At 35.0% G+C, this 17,861-nt stretch overlaps 2 protein-coding genes across 2 annotated transcripts; both read left to right on the top strand.

Annotated features, from left to right (window-relative positions):
* The first annotated feature begins 1,212 nt into the window (after positions 1 to 1,212).
* LOC110412651 (arogenate dehydratase/prephenate dehydratase 2, chloroplastic-like) lies at positions 1,213 to 6,260 on the top strand. Its single transcript, XM_021423243.2, has 12 exons — positions 1,213 to 1,658; positions 1,766 to 1,833; positions 1,984 to 2,076; positions 2,223 to 2,423; positions 2,514 to 2,594; positions 2,998 to 3,093; positions 3,183 to 3,260; positions 3,396 to 3,485; positions 3,591 to 3,655; positions 3,829 to 3,910; positions 3,987 to 4,063; positions 5,979 to 6,260. The coding sequence occupies exons 1-11, from the start codon at positions 1,397 to 1,399 to the stop codon at positions 4,044 to 4,046; spliced, it is 1,176 nt and encodes a 391-aa protein (XP_021278918.1). The 5' UTR covers positions 1,213 to 1,396; the 3' UTR covers positions 4,047 to 4,063; positions 5,979 to 6,260.
* Positions 6,261 to 15,517: 9,257 nt separating this feature from the next.
* On the top strand, positions 15,518 to 17,585 carry LOC110412094 (dof zinc finger protein DOF5.3-like). The gene is made up of 2 exons (XM_021422534.2): positions 15,518 to 15,770; positions 16,558 to 17,585. The coding sequence occupies exons 1-2, from the start codon at positions 15,744 to 15,746 to the stop codon at positions 17,428 to 17,430; spliced, it is 900 nt and encodes a 299-aa protein (XP_021278209.1). The 5' UTR covers positions 15,518 to 15,743; the 3' UTR covers positions 17,431 to 17,585.
* Positions 17,586 to 17,861: the final 276 nt, after the last annotated feature.

Below are 17,861 nucleotides of genomic sequence, written 5' to 3'. Positions count from 1 at the left end.
AATTCAAAAAGAAGGTAGATCTAAGGGATCCTCCATTGCACCATTGTTTGCCTAACAAGCGTAAGAAAAACAGAAGAAAGGAACTCAGGGAAAGGCTAGCTAGACATGGTAATGCTATGAGGAGTAACACTGTTAAGTGCACCTTATGCCCCACACTTGGTTCTAATAGAGGGTGATGATTCTTATTTGGGACAAATAGAACCGGTGCACCTTATGCCCCACACTTGGTTATAATAATGATATATATCCCAAATAATGATTGTTCTTTGTTCATACTAGCCATATGAAGTCTTTGGCTAAGGCAACTTGGAGCTTAGGAAAGAAGTTTCCCATGCTTTAAATAGAACTGGTGGTGAAGCCTAAAAGAACTAGCATAAAATGATATAAAAGTAGACTCTGTACCATGCTCTTATTTCTTTTAGGATATACGTGATGAGGGATTGAATTACACTAATAGACTGCACATTGAAAGGTTGTCAAAAAACCTTTTGACTCTTTTAACAATTGGGTAACAATGATGTGTTGATAGATACTGCTCATGGTCATTGTATTCAATTAGTAATCTTAAGGTCACTTACATTATAATTGAATACTATTGCCAACATGTGTTGTTAGGTAATATTATTTTCAGAATATTCAATTTATTTTAATTGCATTAAAACACTAAAGAGATCCATGGAATACAACATAAGAAATTTCGATTTTAATTTTATTCATTAATTTCGTTATATGTGTGATTCAATCACACTCTTATGTCGTTTTCTTCCGCGGCCTCTGCCTCGATCAAGAATTCTAATAGTACTAGAAAGACACAAACAAGTGTCTCTAACAATAATATAATGTTCTAGAGTTTTTTGTGGTGTTTAGATGGATGGCGAGATTGTAACTGACAATGGATGTTTTGTATTATTTTATCTTTATTTATCTATCATTATCTAGAAATTAAGAATAAAGGCTTAACTTCTTTATTTGTCTGTCATTATCTAGAAATTAAGAATAAAGACTTAACTTTGACATTGGGTTGGTTGATAATAGTCCAGATTCTGATTTAAAGAAGACAAAGAAACTTGATGCAATCATTATTTGGCATATATATATCAGTGCAAAGAAAATAACACTTGTTTGAAAAAAGGTCTTTTACGTTAACTCAAATATCTCTTGTTATGTTTAGTCCATTCAATAAATCGATTAGTTCCAAGTGACCAGTCGCTCCATCTTGAGTAGAATATCCCTTTTTACGGGAAAGTAAATCTCGGGTAAAGCTAACTAGTTGCCAAACCCCTAACAAGCTTATTTTCTCTACGAAAAGGAAATAAGGAAGAAACCTGCATTTTATATATTTACTCTTCAAAATCTCGCCCCAGCCATTCTTGTGAGGATCAGAAGCTGACTCATAATGGCTACCGCCAATTCCGTTGTTCGATCGCCAAAGGCCCCACTCTCTGGAAAATTCACGTTCTCCGATAAAAAAACAACGCTACCCGTCCACATCCCCCAATTTCCTCCACAACGCCGCCGTTTCACCCCTCTTTCCGCTTCCCTCCACGACAGCGAGAATAACAACGGAAGCCATAAGAACGCGCAGGCCGTTGAGTTGGAGAAGCTTTTCGACGATGCCCCATACGACGACGTCTCTAAAGACTCCCCTTTGCATCCCAGTATGAATATCCCTGGCTTACCCCTCCTCCCTTCTTTCTCAACTTTAGGGTGTATTATATTTGTAAATACTGCAGTTTTACGTGGCCTATATTGTCATTTTCTTCAGGGCCACTTTCTTCAACCCAGTTTTCTAATTCGGTCTCCAATGGCAATCGCCTTCGCGTTGCATATCAGGTATTTTATTCATATTTATCTGTAACAAATTATATATATATATATTTATTAATATTTTTAGTTTCGGGGATCTGGTCAATGGTTACATTTTAAAATTTTACTATAATTCAATGAAACTGATTGTTTGATTGATTTGTGCTGAATTACAAGGGAGTTCGTGGCGCCTACAGCGAAGCAGCTGCTGAGAAGGCCTATCCCAATTGTGAAGCTGTTCCTTGTGATCAATTTGATGCTGCATTTCAAGTAATTACTGCAATTCTTTTTCAGTCGTTTTGATTAAGACATAGTGTTTATATAGGAAAATGAGGTTGATTTTGAATGCGTGAGCAGATATGGTTAGTCTTCTTTAGGATCCTGATTTTATTTTATTTTATTTTATTTTTAATTAGGCTGTTGAAAAGTGGCTAGTGGATAGAGCGGTATTACCAATTGAGAATTCCTTAGGTGGTAGTATTCATCGAAACTATGACCTCTTGCTTCGTCATAGCTTGCATATTGTTGGGGAAGTTAAGCTTGCAGTTCGTCATTGCTTACTAGCCAATCATGGTGTTAAAGTTGAGGACTTGAAAAGGGTTCTTAGTCATCCTCAGGTATGATGTAACATTTAACTTTCTTGTTGACTAAGTTCCTCTTGTTGTTTTTGACGAAATACCTTTTTCCTGAATTCGATGGTGTTTCAGGCTCTATCTCAGTGTGAGAACACTTTAACTAAGTTAGGATTGGGTAGAGAAGCAGTGGATGATACTGCCCTTGCGGCAAAGGTGAGTCTTGATTTGGAGCATAGATTTGATTTGATATGACAGATTTTGTACGCTTTGTCACTGCATGTGCAACTTAAATTACTTGATGTGCTTTCATTGTCTGAGCATGCTAGATGGATCTTATTTTTCCTCTCTGTTTTTTTTTTTTTTTGTTTGCTTTCAACTGCTATAGCAATACATATGGGAGGTAGGCAGGAGCCACTTTATCCAGTGCTAATTCAGGTGGCTTCCTTGGTGATCCTAACGTGATCAAATAACATTTTATTCTATTGTGTGGATATAGCAAAGATATGGAATTTGGATTAAATGATTGCATTTGGAGTTAATTGCTGCTATTGCATGAGTAATATGTAGAATGTGGTATGTAGTATATTGGCTGATTTACTGTGCTGTTAATATGTAGCATGTGGCTTTCCACAAACTAAATGATACAGGAGCTGTTGCAAGTTCTTCAGCTGCAACAATATATGGACTGAACATTCTTGCTCAAGATATTCAGGTTTAAGTTGATTTTTGTCTCCTGATTAATGGTTTGGTATTGGATATTTGTCAGAATTTGAATTTTGGTATGCCTCCCCTTTCTGACAGGATGATTGTGATAATATTACTCGATTTCTAATGCTGGCAAGGGAACCTATTATTCCTGGCATTGAGAGGCCATTCAAGGTTAGCCCTTCAATTCAACCACAGAAAACTATTTGTAGGTCAAAGTATTTGGTCATATTTGTTTCATTGTTATGCTGCATTTGTTAGTCATTGTTGCTCTTGAAGTTGTTCTGATGTTTGAGAATTATTACGCAGACAAGTATAGTTTTCTCATTAGAGGAGGGTCCTGGTGTTCTTTTCAAGGCACTTGCTGTTTTTGCTCTTCGACAGATCAACCTTACAAAGGTATTGGTTTCCTGTGGATTTTCAAGTCACTTTGAAAAGCTATGTCTTGCAAGGTTTTTTTCTCAGTTGTATTAACATTCTTCATATATTGTTTCCTTTGATCAGATTGAAAGTCGTCCCCTAAGGAACCAGCCCTTGCGAGCATCCGATGATAGCAACAATGGCTTAAAGTAATTTTAGTGAAATATCAATTGCATTTGTCTTCAAAAATGAAGTGAAAGATCGGTTAAAAATGTTTTTAGTAAAAATAATAAATTAATTACACTTTTATTTACTTCTTACTACCAATCATTTGGGTCACTCAAACATATTTCATCCTGATAGCACCAATGTCTTTGAATAGATATTTTGATTACCTTTTCTATGTGGACTTCGAAGCTTCAATGGCTGATCCAAGAGCACAGAATGCCCTAAGACATCTAAAGGTGGATTGCTCTGCCTCTTCCATGACCTTCCAAGGGAATTAGATGTTAGATATCTAACAATATGTTTTGTTGGCAGGAGTTTGCAACATTCTTGCGAGTTCTAGGAAGTTATGCAGTGGACACTACCATGACATGAACGAGTTGTTGACCATGGTAAGAATTCTACTTTGAACAGACCTTTTGGGTTAATTGATGGCAGGGTTCTACCTCTATAAGATGATGCAGTGGCAGAATGTTGCTAGGTCATTACCATTTCATAAAATTTTGCATAGAACTTTACTCAAATACTGTCTAAAGTGAGGTTGCTGGGACCTGATGTCGTTGAGGATTTAATAAATCTAAGACAATTTTGAATCTCTTGGGAAGAAGATTATTTGGGTTATGCCAGTCTGCTCTAATTGTTTAATGAAAATTTTGTTACTGATTAACCAGGGACATAATCACTGTAAGCCATTAATCATAGTCTACCAATAATAATGATAAGAATCCATTCTTTTTAAATTGGTAGGCAGCATTGGGAAAGGGTACGTTTTAGAATTTGGCTGGAGGCCGGAGGGCGGGAGGCAGAGGGAATACAGTAGTATTATTGTTGCAATTAAGCAGCAATCTGGAATTTCAAATTGTTATCTTTCTGTAATTGGCTTGGATTATGCATGGCAACCTTGTAGGATGATCTGGATCATCTGAATTACAAGAAATGCTGCCATTGCATATTTATTGATCAGGCTATTGTTGATTCATGTTCATTCAGTCAGTGGTGGATGCTTGATATGTCATGCTTTAACATAAATGAATGTGCCTAGGACAAATGATGATTTCCGGGTTTTTGTCCCTCAATCAATATTGTCTTGTGGAAGATAGTGCTGCTGGGTCTCTAACATGTGAAGCTTCAGATCTGAGACACTTTTATTCTTTTTTCTGATGGCTGCTAGAGGCTACCTCTTTGTTGTTGTTATCATTGGATGACCCTAAAGCTAGCTTGAAATAGAAGATGTTTTCCCTCACATTTGTTTAATAAACATAGGCCTCTAGCTTGAATTTGAACACAATATTCAAAGATAATTTTGCTACATTCAAGAATGTAGTTTGGATCCATAAATGACAAACACAAGTTTTGACCTCAAAAGTATCTAGCCACCTTATTTGTGTTTGAGTTGTGTTTTTTTTTTAAGTTTTGGGGCAAAATAAGCATTTTTATTGTGATTGGAACCTAAACACGCTTTTGGGAAACACAATTCCAAATTTAGCTTTGGTCAACTCAGTTTGATTGTCTATTACACAGGTGACTACTACCTTATTAACAATGTAGTCTGTAATTACATCTTAGCTGCAGACGTTTGCTCTTTTGCTAAAATTAGACTCACTATGGTATGAAGCAGATGTGAGCCTTAGTACATTTATATTCCAGATGGATGTTAGGGCATATTGTTGTTTATTTCTTGGGCTTGATGCATGTGGAGAGTGGTGGAGGAGTTTTCTTTCTGTTCTTGGTTCCAGCTTGCATTTTTATTAAGGCTAAGTTGAGGAGAAACATTGTCTTTGTTCAAACTCTTCTTAGTAAGTTCATTTTATATCTATGCATATTGTGGAGAGCAACTCAAGGGAAATGTCAAGTTAAATGTGATTATGGAGATAGTGGCAAGACTAAAGATATCAATTATAGTTTCAGAATACTTCCCTATAGGGAAGATTATTTCTGTACTCTATGAACGGTCCTGATCCCACTGGAAACAAGGAGTAAGAACCAACCAAATTGTTTACCCTACTAATGAGTTGCAAATTCACCTCCTCCCCTGGTGCCTGTATCTTCCTAGTTCTCTCAATTACTTGACGGACATGGTAGTTGTTGCTAGTTGTTTCCTTTCCTCTTTTTTTTTTTTTTTTTGCCTTCCGTTTTCTTGTTTTAGATTTCTGTCTTAAGTTCAAAAGCCTTTGAATTTTTCATGATTCTGTTAGAAAACTTTGCCAAGTAATATGCATGGTTAAATGGTGTAAATATGCTTCTATTACCTTTGATTCAAGCATTTGGTGAGCTTTTGTTTCTTACACTTTGATAATGCTGATGCAGGACTCAGTATGAAGTATCAATGTTAAATGGATCAAAATTTTACATTGCACAGATATGGTTACTCACTATACAATGGTTGCATTTTTTTGGTATATAGAAAAGACGCTGCAATTAATAGCCAAGCCATTGCACTGCAATGGAGGAATGCTGACAAAAAATCACTATGGGCAGTCTGGCCTATGACATTTTGTAATTAATTTATAGTAGTTTTTAACAAATGGAGTGAGTCTCCTATTCGTTGCTTCTAAATTTCTTGAGAAATGGGGACTGGGTTTTTGTCTACTTCCTTGTTTTTGTTCTCATTCAGGTCCCTTTCATTTGAGAACTACTTTGAGGTTAGAGAAATGGTAATTAACTTTCTTCCGGCTGGCAACAGTCTCTTACTCTAGTGAATGATAAAAATTTTCCATACTAAAACCCAATGGGTTCTAGTTTAGAATTTAAAACCGTAATTGCGATTCTTTTTGAATCAAAGGGTACGGAGACATATTATAATAAATAAATAAAGAAGCAGAGGATTACTCTGGCGAATGAAGAACATCTCGTACTCATCGCATCACAGGATTAAATTCGACACGTGAAACACTGTAATGTTGAAATCATTTGGTTATTAAATTGCCAACTAAGGTGGATGGATGATGGGTCGAATCCATATGATTTCACCCTCTATGTTTTGTGTTCTTAGATAACTTGAAAATGCTGTATATGCATTGGAGGGTAGACTAGGCGGCAGGAATCTGACAGACAACTACATCAGAATTTGGGCAGAAAAATCAGGTCTACCTCCACAAAAGCAACCACATTTATGAGATGATCGGTGGGGTTAGTACCTGATGGTCCAGCCCCCACCCCAATCCCAACTGACAGCTGCAAAATGCATGCCAGGGACTGCCAACAACAGTGACACCATTTCATTTCATGCCACATACAATGTAATGTCGTAAATTAGTTGCATTGTAACATCAGGAGTTTTTTTTCAAACTCTAGCCTTTATCATATCATAGACTTGGAGGTGCCCAACCACCTGCCCCCTGCCCTGCCTGCCTTCATCGAGTGCTTGGCCACTGGCCAATCCAAATTCAAGATTGTTTGTGGTCCAACCCATTCTCGATTTTGACTTGGGATAATGTCTCAAATACTCTCTCCCCAACCTTCTTTCATCCCCCCTTCTACTGATGTAATTTCCTTCTCTATATAATATACATTGATGCAAATGTAGAGGAACCCTTCAGCTTTCATTTGGGTCTTCTAGCCTCAAAAAATTTAATCTCCCCTTGCTGTCTTTTTCTGGACTGAAATTTGGCCCCTGCTTTATTAGATGCATTAATGGTATTCAGTATTATGTTATTCCATCACTTTTGTAAATAAAGGTGGATGCATGTGTATACCTTCAAATAAACTTGAAGTGATCTATATATCTATTCCCTGTTTCCCCATTTCAAAGTCTTGTTGAACGTTTTTCTCAGATACAACTTTTACTCATTATCAACAGAAAAAACTTACTCAAATGGCTGTGTTGAGCATGAATGCTTAAAGACAATTCCATTTTCATTCTCTCTCAAGACAAACCGAACTATTCCCAAGTCCTACAAGAGTTTTGAAGCTATTCTATGGGTCTATTCTAACAAACCTTTTATACCACAAAGGCATGTTGCTTCAATGCAATTTTTTTATTTCAGTTTCATGATTAATCTTCTCAAAATTCCTCGACTACTAAAAATTTGATTACCCTATACATATTGCACATGTCATTCTCATGCTATGCTCCACAACTCATGGTTCCAATTGCACCTGTCAATAGTGATTTCAGCACAGAATATTACCAACTAGAATTTGAGATCTTAGATTGCATTTCCGACTCTCCATTAGCTCATGATCCTCCCCCATTTCCCGTTAATCATTTTTACTGCCATCCATCATAAAAAGAATTTTAAAAAACTTCATTCCAATGATACCATTTTCAACCGTTCAAACCCTTTCAAATGCAAGATTAAATAGAATCCAATTTCAAAATAAACTGTCATCTTTAAATTGAAGTAGGCCGTATAGTATTTTGAAAGTGGATAAAAAATAAAATAATCTCTTGTGATCGTGAAAACCCATGATGGTGTTATACGCATATTTCAAAAAAAAGGTCAAGAGGAAATTAACTCGTGGACTAAACCTATTTGTAGCATCCCAAAACATGAAGTACTAGTAACATAGAGGCTCTAACACTTGTTCTAGGGTTTAGCCCACTAATTAAGTTGTACCTCTAATCTCAAAGTCTAGTTCCCTAGACACAATTAAAAATTTAAAATATAATACTTCATTCCACATGTAATAATGTGAAACAATTGTTAAGACTCGTAAAATATAGAGAAATAAGTAAATTCAGGTGTCCAAAACACAAGTATTTACACTTTCTTTTCCTTCTCCTCTCTTGTCATCTTCACCTAAAAGTTTCTTTTCCTTACTTCTTACGAATTGCAAGAGTCGTAAATATGAAGTTATAGCGGGATTGATTCCCACCCTATGAATTTAGTTCAAAATTGCCGACAATGGCTCAATTCGTGTGTAGCTTTTCCTAACACATGCCCCCACACTATTACCTAAGCATAGCTGACACCGCCATACTTCTATAACCTTAGCTCTTTAGCCATCTTTAACTAGGACTCACAAGGATCGCCCTCGGATCTTCAAAGTGCCAGAATGTGAAGCATGTGCATGCCCAGGTTGATGAAAATCAAAACATTAATTGTTCCCTGTCAAAACCAAATGGAGTATTACTCTTTAACATTATCCTGTCTTCCCTACACCTATCAGCTTGTATGGGCACGTATAAGTTTACTGTTTGAAGGTTTCGGATTCCAGTATTGAGTTAAAAATTTCTTCACATGTGTTAGCTGCAAAGCTTTAATTTGCAAGTTCCCACCATGTTTCCACGACTTGGGTTGGGTGCATGCATTTATCAAGCCTGGAAGCACAACAAGTAGTGGCATACGTTACCAATTAGGGTTGAGTTGCTCTTTATATATGGAGTGTTACACTAGCAATTCCCATTGCCATACCCAATAATTTGATATAACGGATGTTTGTTTGCAAGTTACAAACAACACCAACTCCGTTATTGGATCTCTCTGTTCTTATCCACAAACGATGACAAAATCAAATCCGTTACCGAGCATGACCTTGACGTCCTTGTTTCTCCTACCCGTGCCTCGCGTGATACTACTCATACTCCTCTCTTCTCTCACGTGCCCTAATCAACTCCCCATCCATCTCTTTTTAAGAAGAAAATAATTTTCGATTCTAGTTTATATATGTCCCGTCAAAAGTTCGTGATGATTGTTACAAATTCAAGACTAAAGTTAAACTTACGTAATATACATGTATATATTAATCTATAGAAATCATATTAAATCTTTATACATAAATATTAAAATTGACCAGGCGTGATATATGTTTTTCTTTGTTTTCTTCTTTCCATTTATACTATATATATACCCACAAACAAACAAAAAAAGATCAAGAAGAAGGAGGAGAAAGATTATGCTTTGCTTGATGAGGAGAAGTGAGAAGTGGGGTCCATGAAGAAGAAGAAGAAGAAGAAGAGGGCCAAAGGGGTATGTGGCAGTTTCTAGACAGTGGATGATGGGGGTGGTGGAGTGATGTCGTCAGACGCTGGCGATTTGGTTTATATGTTTCTTTGGCTGTCCATTCATTCAAAAAATAAAAAATGTATGTTCATGGTTTGGACGACGATGATGATGATGTCGTTGGGCTTGGAGTTTTGGGGTTCGGATTGAGGTTGCTTTCTCTAAAACTGAAATATTCGTCTCCTAGCCGCATTCTCTCTGCCACGTGTTCGTCTTACAATCTGGCATCGGGTCATTTTAGGGGTCCACTTCCACCGACCAATCCCCCCTGTCTTGTCTTTCTTTTTTTGCTTTTGCCCCCCCCCCCCCCGCCCCCTTCTCTCTCTGTCCTCGTGTCGTTTTTTTTCCAAGGAACGATTCGAGCATTACTACGAAGTGGCACTAAGATTGATTTTCTTATGTCTTAGTTTTAGGGTTTGATTTCGACACGTTCACACTTGAGACAGACTCAACTCAATTATGAATTCATTTAAGAGCTATTAATTAATTTAATCCATCACCTTTAAAATAGTTTTTTAATTGATTCAAGTTCTTTGACCGTCACTTATCATGACATGGCACACTCATTAAATATTTTTTTTATTTTTTTCTTTTATGTTAAGAAAGATCTATTCTTCAAAAAGATATAACATAAATGTATTATATATTTTTTAAAAATATATAATTTATATATATATATTAAATGTAGTACAATTAAAACCCAACACAATAAGAAAACATTACACAAGAGAGCATTAAGGACATTTATATCGCCCAATTAACAATACTACACAATTCCCTCGTATCAAGAACAACGGAAACTCATTCCCTTAGTCCTAGGCAACAAATATCCAAACAAAAAAATTTGTATTATGATTGGAACAAATATGAACACCTTGACCTTGTGTAATATTGGGTCTGGATTGGTAATGATTATTATCCACAAGGAGAGGTCATAGGATTCAGAGTTTCATTTTCCTCTCATTAAACTTTATCGAATGTACCAAAAAAAAAACCGTTCTGAAAAGGATGGACGACTATGCTCTTGGAAATATCTGTAACTGGAAATGATGTTTATGGGATCAATTCACTACATCTTGTGTGAAGAATTGATGAGCTGCCATGGAAGCCATGCATTTGGTGGCATACACCACTAACCTTCCAAATTCCAATATTGGACAAGTTAGGGAGATCCCATATGCCTGCAAGTTAAGAAGCCGTCCCGAGTAGAATTCAAGAGGCTTGAAAGTTGGAAACTGCCAAAAAGTCTTGTTCTAAGCAATGGTACTATTCTTATGGATCAACTAGACCAGCACACCAGTTTAGACGAGAATTTTCATAGTATGCCATAGAGATTCTTTGGAGTGGGAATGCTGGATTCTTTTCTTCACGGAAGATGCTACCATCCATGTCTATCAGGCACAGTTTTCTATTCTACTTTCACTTTTTTTAAAAATAATTATTTTTTATTATTCAGTGTGTTCTTTGACTGATATAAATTTGACCAGTCAACTAACCTCAGTGATCCCTATGATGTATCCACTTGTCCCACCATAGCTCTCCCCCCTGCCCCACCACAATCTTTGCCCCCCAAGCCCCAATGTACTTTGTGATCATCAAATTATCCCACTAATTACCAAACTTAACTTATTACTAATTCATAGAATGTAAATATTCTTTTATGTATTATCCTCATACTATTTATGTGTAATTAAATAACTGTGGGATAAAATATTATCATCATATTCCATATTTTGTTTACTAATTTTCTGGTTTCTAACATTGGGCATAGCCAAAGCAAAATTTTCTGATAGGATCCAATTAAAGTATATCAGAAGTGGGGAGCAATCATTGTTTGTTTATTATTTCCCAGCTTCTGACAGATGATGACAAGTTAGAATTTTGGTTGGTAACATTGATTTTCTCGCCAGTCCAAGAATCTTGGCCCATAAATGGAAAAATTAACAGGGAAAAAGAAAAGGTATAGCTATGGCTAGATCTTGAATATCTTAACCATTTGATCTTTCTTTGATTGACTGATCATCATTCTCCAGTGGATTGCATGTGGATTGTAAGCGTCTCTTCTTTTTGGCATACACAATTCATCTTTTAATCATTCATTTTGTTGGTGCAATCTCTTTCCAGTGTCTTATTTTCCTTTTAAAAAATGACTACCAGTCGACTACAGGCAGTTAAATAGGATTGGCGTTTTACATATTCTTAGATTAATTAAAGCCATTCCATTTCCCATGTGACAAACAAATTCACATATATATATATATATATAAATTATAATTAAAAATTCAATCCATAGAGTGAGGAATTGCTCGTTTGAGCTACTGTGAGCAGAAAAAAAAATAATTGCATGTAATTAATAAATGTGAAGCTACCGAGGTAAATCACATTAACACAAATGTGTGGAGTCTCCAAATGAAAGCCAAAAGAACTACACTCAAACAGACAAAAGAGGATAAGATTCCGAGCAAATGCAATAAATAAGTTGTGTGATTTGAGCTCAAAAAACGTGGCAATTTTTGAACCAGACCATTCTATAATTAAGCTATATTGACCCTAGGTAGGCTTAAAAATAATGATGTTGTGGACCAACTTAATGGAGTTAGTTTGTTGATGAGTTATCTGTTTAATCCAACTCCTACATTTAAGACCACAACTCTTAAGTTAGTTTGTTGATGGTATTATCTTGTCGTTTCCCAATTTAATTATGACAAAGGTTTGATTAAGGTGATTGTTGACCAAACATGCTTTGATACATATAAGTATAGCTTGTCCTCCTTGAGATATATAGTAACATCTTATAAATCATAGCATATACTTAATTACACCACAGGAAAATTTTGGGGTTGTTCTTTTAAATTTTGTTCTGTTACTCAGTGTTCAAACTGTTTTAAATTTCAAAAATCTAGAATCTTATGATACATTTGGTTCGGAAAATGAAATAGAATAAAATAATTATTTTATGAAAATAGAATAAAATGATTATTATGTGGTTTGGTTCATGTAATGAAATAAATTAAAAATTGTTATTATAATTCATTTTGATGTTTAGTTGGTAAGTATAGTTTTAGAATAGTTAAGGAGTAAATGATAAAGTGATAAAATTACCTTTTATTATAATTTAGTAAATTAGACAAAATTACTCATTACTATAATTTAATAATATTTTTTCTTTTTTAATCTTTTAATTTGTTTCATTAAAATTTAAAAATATTAATAATTTATTTTTAAATTATTTAGATATTTTTTCTTTCATTTTTTATTTTTTCTCTACTTTTATTAAAAATTTAAACATTAATAATTTATTATTAAATTATTAATATGATTTTTATTTTAACTTTTTTTATTTTCATTTTTTATTTGTAGATCATAATTATATTCAGTAAACAGGGACATTTTTATCTAATAAATTTTTGACTCTATTCCATAGTCATGGAATAGTCATTAACATGGGGAGGTGGAGAATGGCTAAATCAAGATTTTGGGAAATAGCCATTACTTGGAATGATTATTCCTTACCTCAAAAATCAACCAAACTAAAGAATAAAAATGTAAAAGGAATAAGAAGGAAATGACTTAGCTATTCTCCCATACCAAAGGTGTCGTTAATCTTAATAATAACAGTGTCTACATGTATATTCTTAAAGAGTACACTTCAGTAATTAAAATTTTGAATTTCCAAATTGAAGATCTTGGATTTAAATTTTAAAATGGGGGAATAGGATTTATAAAATAAAAATTTTATGTAACTCAAAATCGTATGTATAGGTTAGGACATGAGACATGAAATTATTCGATATGTACACATAGCTTTTCATCTCTAATTAATAATGTGATAATAGGATTTTTTAACAGGGACTTATATTAACAAATGAAGGTAAAAAACAAGCCACAAATTAACTACACCTAAAACTGTTCTTTCATATATATATATATATATATATATCTTCTTAGCACCTAAAATTGAATGTAAATCTCAAACATAAAGTTTTTTTGCCTTAGTAACTAGTATTTGAGTATTTCATACATAGATAAGATTGAAAAAGTAGAGGAGATTAACTAAATATCTCAAAATCTAGTCTAAAGAGTGTAGAATGGTCTGATTACTAGAAATTTGAAGGTGAGAGAGACTATACACAAAAGAAAATGTTCCAAAATGGACCACATGTGAGGCAAGGTGGGGAAAAGCAAACTCTTTGGTGGGCTAGCTAGCAGGTGCTGTAATGTTTCTGCAATGTATTATACCATTCATCATGCAATGAAGATGGAAGATCCCCCTGTAATGGTCTCCAATGTTTCCCTGCTCCTGTCCCCAGCCATCATTATAAGTCCACATCATCAGAACCTTCAACTAACACAAACACATAAACTATTGAAATCACAATAAAAACCAATTCCGACTACTGGACCCCACCACCAGTCCATTTCCACACACACCCAAAAAAAAAAAAACCCTAAACTTGTGTAGATTTCTGTATCTATGTCTATCTATACCTACCCATTTCTTCAATCCTTAAGAACAACTTGCCCTATTGCATATGGGTGTGCGTTTTCATTGCCTGTTTTTCTTTTTAAATGAATAATCTAGATATTCTATGTATGTGGAGGTGGCTTAGGGTTTAAAGTTTAGCTAGGACTGTAAATTAACAAATTAAAAGTGTACAAAACTCGATTCAATTTTATTCAAACTCATTTATTAACCTCAATAAAAACATCAATTAAAGAAATTAATTTTGATACGGATTCAAGTTTGAGTATATAGGTACTTAGCTCATGAATGAATTAATGCTTTAATGGAACCCAAAAGCAACTTGGGTACAAGTTTTACCAAATATTACTTAATATAGTGACTTTAAACTTTAGGATACTCATTATCAAAATCTAATGACAATTAGCAAATCAAACTATTAAGGTGTAACAGTTATTACTATTTTAGTGTAACTTGCTTTTATAATAATATATAATATATTGTTGCAAAGGTGTAATTGGAAATTTTGAATTATAATCTCATAAAGATACGAGTTCAATGAATTAATTAATAAGTTTGTATATTTATAATTAAATAACAAAGTTAATAAATTCAAATATATAAACATATATGAATATGATACAAGTTATTAATCATACCTTGGATAACTTTGATGAGTAATGTATAGGATAGTAAAGTATTAATCGTCACATTCTGACTTAATGTAAGTATATAAAGTTAATTTGCAATGGTCTTTGGTTTTTTTTTATTAGAGAAAAGAAAAAGACATGGTTGCTTTTTATATTTTGCTGATCTTTTTGGAACACGAGGTTTATGCTAGTGTTTCATGTTTTTGTGTGTACGAGTGATCGGAGTTCTCAGAGTTTATGCTGCTGAGGCCATGGGAGAGAGAGAGAGAGAGAGGGTGGTGCTTGCCGCTAGCTGCTAGCTGCTGGTGGCTGATGGTGGTGGAAATGGTGGTGATGGTAGGTGGGGACCCCAAGCCCATGGACCCCACCGTATAGTTGCATCCACGCGAGAGAGGGTCCCACAAAAGACAAGGCACCCAGGGGGGCTAGGTTTTTCTTTCTGGCGCTCTCTCTCTCTTTCTCTTTCTCTTTGCCTTTTTCTCTCTCTTTCATAATAGTAGCACTAATAATAAGAGTCCGTTGCAGAAGAAGAAAAAAGATTTTTGGGATGACTCCAATTCTTCTTTTCTTTTTATATTTTTTTAAAGAAAAAACTTATGAAAGCTTTCTCTGCGTGCAAGCCAATCACATCCATCATCTCGTACGGGAAACTCATCATTACACTATCTCTCTCTCTCTCTCTCTCTCCCTCTCTCTCTCTGTATCCCTTCATAAAAAAAAATAAAAAAACAAAACCCAATTTCTTTTCTTTACTGTCTTTCTCTCTCTTGGGGGTAGGGGTGGGGGGCTTTGTTTTATATATTTACAGGGGTGTCCTTATTTTCTCTTCACTTTGCTTTGCATGACTTGTTAGCAAACAAACCATCTCTCTTCTTTCTCTTTTCACTACTCTTCTCTTATCTTTCATTACTAAACTTTTGAGTCTCTTCTTTTTCTGTACTGCTTCTCTTCTTGTTGAAGGCCATACTAGTTCAATTCTTTAGGAGTGTTGGGTTCACTTTCGTTTGTTGCATGGATGGATCCTTCAAGCGGACAACACCAGGTATAGATATATATATATATATATATATATATATGATAAAGAAAACCACTTCTTATGTTTAATGATGTAATAAATGCTTTGTGAACTTTACCCTTTTTTTGGTCTTTCCCTTTCTCTTTTCTTTTTTCTTGGTTTTTTTGTTGTCTGAATATTCAAAAAGATGTGATCTTCAGTTTTATGTAATTAGGAGTAATTCTTCTAGTTAGTCGAGAGAAGCAAAGGGATGCAAAAAACAAAAAAAAAAGAAAATTTTGATTGTGGAGCTTTGTGTTTATATATGCGTGTGTGTCAAAATTCTTTTTGAATTCTGATTTGATTTAAATTAGGACAAGCTTTAGTTTTGATTTCTTTCTTTTTTTTGTTAGTTTTGTTTTGATGTCTTGATTAATAAGATAAGATTCTTTCTTCTACATGCTTCGTTTGGGTGTAAGGAACGTATAGAAAAAGGAAAAGAATATACCACAGCTTGGCCCCTGAATTTCTTCTCATTATTCATGTTTTTATTTCCAGGCAATCAATTCTTGCTCAAAGAAAAAAATTTGGAATTGAATGCTCTAAACTTTCTTGTGATGGCCCCACTAATGATACCATTTTCCCATCATGTATGCTTTAATCTGCGCATAGTATATCTCAAGTGTCGGCATACACACAAATGAATATATGTATTAATTAATGAGTGAAGGTTATTAAGAAATCATAGTTAAATATATGTATCTAAGAACATTATTTCTTTCTTGCAATTTGGTCTAATATGTTTCTAACTGTTTCTTTGGGTCGATTAATTCAGGAGATGCCTAACCCTTCATTGGAAAACATGCTGGTTTGCACATCAAGAGGACAGCAAGAGAGAAAGCCAAGGCCTCAACCGGAACAAGCTCTAAAGTGCCCAAGATGTGATTCCACCAACACCAAATTCTGTTACTACAACAATTACAGCCTTTCTCAGCCAAGGTATTTTTGCAAGTCATGCAGGAGGTATTGGACCAAAGGAGGCACACTGAGAAATGTTCCAGTGGGTGGAGGGTGCAGGAAGAACAAAAGATCATCATCTTCGTCATCATCATCAAAGAGGAGCCAAGATCAGCCACTAACACCAAATACAAACCCACTAACCAGCCTCCCACCTTTGAGTTATGACACCAATGACCTCAGTCTGGCCTTTGCTAGGCTCCAGAAACAATCTAGTGGGCAGTTAGGGTTTGATGATCATGACCTTTCTATTCTTGGAAACCCAACTAACACCCAGTGTGATATCCTCGGAAACCCTAACACTAGTTCAGCTGCCAATCCTGTCTTTCTTGATGCACTCAGAAGTGGCTTTCTTGGAACCCATAACCATTTCCAGAATTTCTATTATGGGTTTGGTAATGAGAACATGGGGGAGATGGACAATGGGGGAGGAAGTGTGGTTGTCAGTGGAGAAATGATGCTACCATACAGTGAAGAAATGAGTAATATCGCAGCAACAACAGCTGTGACGGTTACAACAATGAAGCAAGAGTTGTGTAATGGCAGAGAAAGTGAGAATAGAGTGTTATGGGGTTTGCCTTGGCAGCTTAATGGAGATGGTAACAACATGGGCGATCTTGATTCAGGACGTGAAAGCTGGAATGGACTCAATCCAACTTGGCATGGACTTCTTAATAGCCCTTTGATGTAGACAATGGAGTGTTTTCCTTTCTCTTTTTTTTTTTTTCTTTTCTTGGTTCAATGTCTGCAAGAAGCAAACAAAGGCACAGAGTTTTCTTCTCATATCAAAACTGATATTTCAGTTTTTAATCTCTTTTTGAGTTTTCTTGTTAGGAGATTTGAGAATGACCAGCATTTCCCACTTGTTTTTATCTTTTTTTTTTCCCCGTTTTCATTCTATTATTGGTGGATAAACTAATGATATTTCAAATTTGTTTGCTAACCAATTAAGGCACTTGCAGAGGAAAATATATATAATATAATTACCGTTTTGGAGAAAGAATGAATGACTGAGAGTGATGTTTCATGGTTTCTGCAGTCTGAACTCTCTGAAGTATTTAAAGGTAGGTAGTTGCATGACTTTGGGTTTTGAATCAGTTGGTGTTTCCTAGATATTCTATC

The sequence above is a fragment of the Theobroma umbraticum genome, unplaced genomic scaffold (assembly GCF_002168275.2).
Source record: "Theobroma umbraticum cultivar Fairchild unplaced genomic scaffold, ASM216827v3 scaffold_95.0, whole genome shotgun sequence".
Taxonomy (NCBI): Eukaryota; Viridiplantae; Streptophyta; class Magnoliopsida; order Malvales; family Malvaceae; genus Theobroma; species Theobroma umbraticum.
This window is presented reverse-complemented; position numbering and strand designations above follow the sequence as displayed.